The sequence below is a fragment of the Nicotiana tabacum genome, chromosome 19, assembly GCF_000715075.1.
Source record: "Nicotiana tabacum cultivar K326 chromosome 19, ASM71507v2, whole genome shotgun sequence".
NCBI lineage: Eukaryota > Viridiplantae > Streptophyta > Magnoliopsida > Solanales > Solanaceae > Nicotiana > Nicotiana tabacum.
The window spans coordinates 63,697,028-63,704,841 of record NC_134098.1 but is presented as its reverse complement, the minus strand read 5'-3'; the positions used below and the strand labels follow the sequence as shown (position 1 = coordinate 63,704,841).

The 7,814-nt window shown below is 36.3% G+C and overlaps 1 protein-coding gene across 1 annotated transcript; it reads left to right on the top strand.

Moving 5' to 3' along the window:
- Positions 1-256: 256 nt before the first annotated feature.
- LOC107778339 (cullin-1-like) lies at positions 257-7,788 on the top strand. Its single transcript, NM_001325258.1, is given in 19 exon segments — positions 257-464; positions 1,453-1,715; positions 2,113-2,298; positions 2,422-2,469; positions 2,586-2,789; positions 2,886-2,963; positions 3,459-3,548; positions 3,668-3,748; positions 3,845-3,904; positions 4,215-4,241; positions 4,325-4,411; positions 4,502-4,651; positions 4,745-4,800; positions 4,894-5,014; positions 5,100-5,261; positions 5,361-5,504; positions 5,590-5,808; positions 5,893-6,060; positions 7,401-7,788. Coding segments are annotated over 18 exon segments (2,220 nt in total). The 5' UTR covers positions 257-464; positions 1,453-1,478; the 3' UTR covers positions 7,503-7,788.
- The last annotated feature ends 26 nt before the right edge of the window (positions 7,789-7,814 follow it).

Sequence of the window (7,814 nt, the reverse complement as noted above, 5' to 3'; positions counted from 1 at the left end):
TGTTTTAGCTTGGATATATAATGTTTTAAAATTCTTACATCAGCACCATAGTTTAACTTAGTAGAATAGTTTACTTTCATTTATTTTAAGTTAGTAATAAATGTTATTAAAGAGTGTTACGTGTAAACTGACATTCCTATATATGTACTCCAATTAATATACGTCTAAGAATAGTAATATACGATATGATTGCCCGGATACTCTAAACTTAAATAAAAAGGGCAAAAAAGAAGGAAATCTCCACATGGTTTCCAAGAGAAGGCAGGACTGTGAGAGTGGAATTTGGTTGAAATTCAACCGCCTCATTCTCAACCCATTTCCCCTATAAATAAACTTAGTGATTCTAAAGATTTGAGATATTTTCTCTTACTTATCGCATTGTATAATCTGTTGACAACGCAAGCGATTTATCAACACGAGGCGATTGTAATTCAGCTCGCTCCCGTGATCGATCCTTTTCTCTGGTAAGGGCCGAGGAGACTATGATTTAGCTTAGGTCTTGTTATCGTTTCTAGGGTTTACGATCGTGCTAAATTTCTTGAACATTGAATTGAATTGCCTGAAAAAATATATATTAAATTGGAATTACGCGATATGTGTCGATTTCCTTATTTACACGTCATTTACTACGTGCGGGCTTATGATTTAGGAGTTTTATTAATGCAAACTGAAACTGAAAGAAATATTTCTGTTTGAGAATGCTAGACTGCTGAAAACTTTTGCAAAAAAGTATTAAAAAAAGTGCCTGTGGTTCTAGGTCATTTTGTATATCCCAACCTGTATAAAGCTAATTACAAAAGTGTACATTGATGATGTTTTTCTTAAGGCTAATAGGTAGTCGGGAGTCTCTCTTTAATGTCTGTAGTATCAGTATTATTACCGTACTTTCTTATACTTAGATTTCTAGTACTACTGGTTATTTCTTTTGCTTCAGTTACCTTAATTTCTTTTCCATTAGTCCATTACTTTATTTCTCTTTGACAATGTTGTGACTATGCTTTTACTGAAGCCGAGCGATTATCGGAAACAACCTCTCTACCTTCACAAGGTAGGGTAAGGTTTGCGTGCACATTACGCTCCCCCGACTCCACTTGGGATTACAATGGGTTTGTTGTTGTTGATTATTAATTGGGAAGCTGTCGCCTGCAGTGTCGTAGTCGTAGTCAGGAATTTCTCAACGAGAGCACCACCACAATTTTTTTGGGATTGAGTTGTAGTAGTAGTTGTTGTTGTATAAGAAGTAATATTTAACCACCTACATAAGCAGTGTAATGTTCAACCGACCACCCTTCTGTCCACATAGCTATGCGCCTACGCTATCGATGATATTTGAATTGGTGTTGTTTTGTGTAATTGATTATGATTTGGTGTGAGATTGGATGTTTCCTTACTAATGCTTGTTATATGGTGTTGTGTTGTGATTATGTGTGGTTTTCAATGGCTCATATTCAGGTGGCAACAAAACACGTGCTTCTAAGATGGCAATGAGCCAGATGAAGATTATTGAATTGGAGGAAGGATGGGAGTTTATGCAGAAGGGAGTCACAAAGTTGAAGAAAATTTTAGAAGGACAGCAAGATTCTTTCAACTCTGAAGAGTACATGATGCTCTACACAACTATATATAACATGTGTACGCAGAAGCCCCCGCATGATTACTCACAACAGCTGTATGAGAAGTACAAGGAAGCTTTTGAAGAATACATCAATTCTACTGTAAGAAGCTTTAACCTTGTCTTTCATGATAATTGGGTATTGAAAAGTTATTAGCTGATGGTTACCTTTGTGATGGGGCAAACATATTTACTTTTCATGCAATTAGCAGGCTTTTTGGCGGAGTTGTACTTTTAATTAGGCAATAATGGATAGAACTTGAGTTTGGTCTGGACAATTTTGGTGTTCTTGTATTGGTATAACTGACACATATTGATTTAAGCCTCAATAGGTGGGTGTATGTTCATCTGGGGTGGCTGTTTTGAGAACATTAAGTTGATTAGACCCTGAAATCCTAGTTAACATTGCTTCATTTTAATTTGAAAATAGTGCACGTGTATTCTAGTTGCTTTGCTATTGCTATTCGATTTTGAAATTAGTATTTTGTATTCTTTATTAGGTTCTGCCTGCTTTAAGAGAGAGGCATGATGAGTTTATGTTGAGGGAGTTTGTGAAAAGATGGGCGAATCATAAACTTATGGTCAGGTGGCTCTCACGGTTCTTCTATTATCTTGACCGGTATTTTATTGCCCGAAGGTCGCTACCTGCACTTAACGAAGTTGGTCTGACGTGCTTCCGCGATCTGGTATGTTTCTCGCATCTCCTATTTAATTATTGGCAACATTATTGTTCTTGTTCTTTTGGGGGATGAGCTTTCTCCATATCTTTGTTGTGTGGGCAACTTATTTCTGTTTTTTGTTGACAATAGGTTTATCAGGAGTTGAACAGTAAAGCTAGAGATGCAGTTATTGTGTTGGCAAGTATCATATCCTTTTATTTTGTTTTTGGTTTCTTCCCCCTTCCATTTGACCCCATGTCTTACGATATTATTTGCTAGTTTTGAGGGTCTGACTAAGAGTCCTATTGAATTAGATTGATCAAGAACGTGAGGGTGAGCAGATTGACAGGGCCTTACTGAAGAACGTGCTTGATATATTTGTTGGAATTGGAATGGGGCAAATGGAGTATTACGAAAATGACTTTGAAGATGCAATGCTTAAAGATACCGCAGCTTATTATTCTCGGAAAGCTTCAAGTTGGATCGTGGAAGATTCTTGTCCAGATTATATGTTGAAGGTATAATTCATTTTTACAAATTTCTTGAGTTTATAAATGGTTTGGTTATTGTTTTAAGTTGCCAGAGTAAATTGTGAAAGTGCTTTGCTAACACAGGCGGAGGAGTGCTTGAAGAAAGAGAAGGATAGAGTGTCTCATTATCTCCATGTTAGTAGTGAGACAAAACTTTTGGAGGTCAGCCTTTGAATTTACTTAAATACTTGCACTTCTTATTTATGTCATTGCTTTAAAGTATCTGCCTCATATATACTTGACTTAGAATGCTGAAAATTCAGACTTACTTAGAATGCTGAAAATTCAGACTTAGAGCCCGTTTGGACATAATAAATTTTTCACTTTTTTTCGAATTCAGCGTTTGGTCATAAATTTTCCAATTTTCACTTGAAGATGCATTTTGGAATTTTTCGAAAATTTAAAAAACTCCAAAAAGCTGTTTTTCAAAATTTTCACTCAGATCACTCACAAAACTTCAAAAACAACCCAAAATTATATTCATGTCCAAACACAACTCTAATTTTCAAATACCATTTTCACTTTTTTTTGGAATTTTACAATTCTTATGTCCAAACGCCCACTTAGAATGCTGCTGAAAATTCAGATTTTCTACATGTTGAAAATCTTCCTTTTGTTGGAATTTTTTTCAATGCTGAGACCAAACTTATGCTGCAGAAAGTGCAAAATGAATTATTGGTTGTATATACCAATCAGTTACTTGAGAAGGAGCATTCTGGATGCCGAGCTTTGCTTAGAGATGATAAGGTATTGCTTCCTTGTTTTTCTTTTCACTATTAGTTTTCTGGTAGTTTCAATGTATTTTACATGTTATTTGATGCTTCTCTCTTTTGCCCTTACTTCTCCACTACCTTTTTTACTCTTAGGTAGAGGATTTATCTCGAATGTATAGGCTATTCCACAGAATTCCTAAGGGATTGGAGCCTGTTGCAAATATGTTTAAACAGGTATTTTTTCTATGCCAATTAACGACTGACAAAAGGAGGTATTTATTTAGTTTTGTAATTTTGCCTAAGCATCTGCTAACAGTACATATTTTACAGCATGTCACTTCTGAAGGCATGGTCTTGGTGCAACAGGCTGAAGATACGGCAAGTAACAAGGTGAATTGTGCATGTTCCTGTTTCATATTTTTATGAGTTTACACCTAAGAATGATGATTATCTGTAAATTGTAAGAGTCTAAAGTCCTTTTCAACTGTTAATAGGGGAAATACAGTTTGGGGGGATTGCATGAAACACCATTTAGAGAACAAAATTTTTTGAGTGGAGTTGAAAGCATTTGTAAAAATAAAGTACATATATATGAAGTTTCTCTGCAGCCTTGCTGTCCTACGGTTTCAAGAATTTTTTTGTTCCTGATAATAATTTATTAGCGTTTCCATTTGAGGTGCTGATGTGTGTTCTTGCACAGGCTGAAAGTTCGGGCTCAGGGGAGCAGGTAGAACCATATTCCCAGATTTTGATTTCACTTTTATGTATTGGTAAGTATCCACTTAATCGTGGACTCATCCCTTTTCTCAGGTCTTCGTTAGGAAGTTGATTGAGCTCCACGACAAGTATATGGCTTATGTTACAGAGTGTTTTACTAATAACTCTCTCTTTCATAAGGTATGTTCAGCTGGTAACAGTTGTCTGCGGATCTCTTTTACTTTGAATTATTTGTCAAAGTTTCTGGTGTCTAAAGTTTGACATATACAGGCTCTGAAGGAGGCATTTGAGGTCTTCTGTAACAAGATTGTGTCAGGTTGTTCAAGTGCAGAGCTCCTTGCTTCTTATTGTGATAATATTCTTAAAAAAGGCGGGAGTGAAAAGCTCAGTGATGACGCTATTGAGGAGACATTGGATAAGGTATAGCGTGAACTGTAAATCACTCTTCAGTTCCTGGAAAGTCCATCTTTCTGCAAATGATACCATAATAAATAATGGTTTCAATTTTTGTAGGTGGTCAAGCTTCTCGCGTACATCAGTGACAAAGACCTTTATGCGGAGTTCTACAGGTGGGGTAGACAGTCCAATTTCTTGATATAATAACCTTAGTTAGGTTGAATTTTCATTTACCTTTTGGAATGTCCATTGTCTTGGTGCAACAGGAAGAAGCTTTCTCGTCGATTGCTCTTTGATAAAAGTGCCAATGATGACCATGAAAGGCTTATCTTAACAAAGCTGAAGCAGCAGTGTGGTGGACAGTTTACATCTAAGATGGAGGGAATGGTGAGGAACACAATATCCTTTCATAGTTTATCCTTTCCCCATTCAAATATCTTATTAAAGCTTGTGGTTGGGAACATTTGAACAGGTAACAGACTTGACATTGGCTAGGGAAAATCAGAACCACTTTCAGGAATATCTCAGCAACAACCCTGCAGCAAGTCCTGGAATCGATTTAACTGTCACAGTTCTTACAACTGGATTCTGGCCTAGTTATAAATCTTCTGATTTGAGTCTCCCAGTGGAAATGGTGAGAGCTGCTTTTCTTGCTAATTTGAAAATTCACGCTGATTTGAGGTTTTCTTCTGAATTAATGAATGGCGTACCTTTGTTTTGCCATTTGCCTCAGGTAAAAAGTGTGGAAGTCTTCAAGGAATTCTATCAGACGAAAACAAAACACAGGAAATTGACATGGATTTATTCATTGGGTACATGTAACATAAACGGGAAGTTTGCGCCTAAAACCATCGAACTGATTGTGGGAACTTATCAGGTGACTACCCTTTCTAATGATTCCATTGCAATATCCCTGTTCGTTACAATACAGTTTTTTGGATTTATGATTGCGTCTTTTTCAGGCTGCTGCTCTGTTACTGTTTAATGCTTCAGATAGATTGAGTTACTCAGAAATCAAGAGTCAATTAAATTTGGCGGATGATGACTTGGTCAGATTGCTTCATTCCCTTTCATGTGCCAAGTATAAAATTCTGACCAAGGAGCCTAGCAATAGAACTGTCTCACCATCTGATCATTTTGAGTTCAACTCCAAGTTCACTGACAGGATGAGAAGGATTAGGGTATAGATACTGTTTAGAACTTTGTACTTTTCAATGATGCTTCTTTCATAAACGCATTAATGGCATGAAATTTGTACCGTCCAGGTCCCATTGCCTCCTGCGGATGAAAGGAAAAAGGTGGTTGAGGATGTGGACAAAGATAGACGTTATGCAATTGATGCCTGTATCGTGCGCATTATGAAGAGTCGGAAGGTTCTTCCTCATCAACAGCTAGTGTTGGAGTGTGTTGAGCAGTTGAGCCGAATGTTTAAGGTATGCACCACTTCTTTCAACCATTTGAATTTTCTAGAATGAAACAAATCACTTTGCAAGGTCTATATGATTTGCATGCCCCAATAGTAACCATGGCGTTCAATTGATACTGGAGGGGACTAAATATGTCACTGCAGCAGACCCTTTGTTTTCCAGCTTGCCAATAAACAAATTGAAGGGTATCATCTTCTAGGAACGTAGCGACAGATAGGATCACACTATCACCTCATTACTTTAACAGCTTTTCTTTCAGGATCAGAGTCTTTGGGGATCACGGTGTTGAAAGTATTCTTAAGAATTTAAGATGGGTATCACCATTTAATTTCTCTTATATTTTGGTGTAGGTTCTCTTTTTTTTGGTATACAGCTTGTAAACGGGGTTCTCACAAACTGTTTATAAAATTATTTGCCTTATAGAAAAAAGAATTTAAATATGTGGGATAGTGTTGGTAAAATACTTTAAAGGGCTACCTTAAATTTTTTAAATATCTGGAATACCGTTGGTAAATTAGTAGGAGGATCTCCCTTAGTTTTAGGTTTGTGATGCATGTCTTGTTTGACTTAAGTGAAATTGTTGGTTTCTTTCCCAACGAATTTTACTTGACAGAATGATAGAATTACCAATTTTACATTTACCCTCCACTCACAAATTGTTCCCCATTTTTTATTTCTTCGACATTATTATAGCACTGTGAAACAAAGAATTTTTAGTTGAAATATCTTTCATTAATTTCAAATCCTTTAAATATGTTATCCAGTGACAATTATCCACTTCCGATTTAGTTCTGTAAATGGGTCAAATGACAGCCGCTTGTATAGATGGTTCTTTTTCTTCTTTCCCATCTTCTCCTATTCTTTTCATTTCTTCTAAACCAGTGAAACAACACGAGAGATGAAACGAGGAGGCAGACCTCCCTTTTGTCTGTAGTTTCTTTTTGGAATAGATATCTGGCATTTCATACTCTCTTAATCGGGAAAGTTATTTTGGTCATAGAAGAAGTGGCAACTTTTAAGTGAGAATAAGTTTGGAATAATGAATTTAGTCTAGTTCATGAACTTGAGGATTCATAGTCTTGAAAAGCTAGAGTTTTCCATACAAAATCAAAACTACGAGAGATGAACATGGGTCGAATATGGTTGCACCGTGTGCTTACAATGTTATGATCTTGTGTGCCATCCAACCCAAGAATCTCACATTCTTATTATTTATGGGCTCTATTTCCTTTGCAAGTGTCTACTGCATCTTAAACTTAGCTTTATCCTGAAGACTAGTTAGGGCTGTTGTTATAGAAACTGAGAATTTTTTACTAATATGTCATAAATTTTGCATATTTGTGTAGCCTGATTTCAAAGCAATCAAAAAGCGAATTGAAGATCTTATCACTCGGGATTACTTGGAAAGAGACAAAGAGAACCCGAACTTGTTTAAGTACTTGGCCTGAAGCAATGCTGTGGTGCCTGGCTGAGCTTCTATTGTTCTTTCACATTGGATTAAGTACAGCTGGTTTTCCATGTAATAGGAGTATAGTAGGAGACAAATTTTTTGACCTTGCTTATAAGTAGGCAACTGTGCAGTATAGAACAAAATCTTATTTGAATTTCAAATTATATGTTCACTAGCTACAGCAATTGAACCCGAGTATCTCTTTTTAACCATTTTTACCTTGACATTGTTGTACACATGTTGTTTCTATAGTTACTCGATTAGCTCAGGCACTTGGTGAATCATTTCAAAGCTGTTATCAATTATGTTT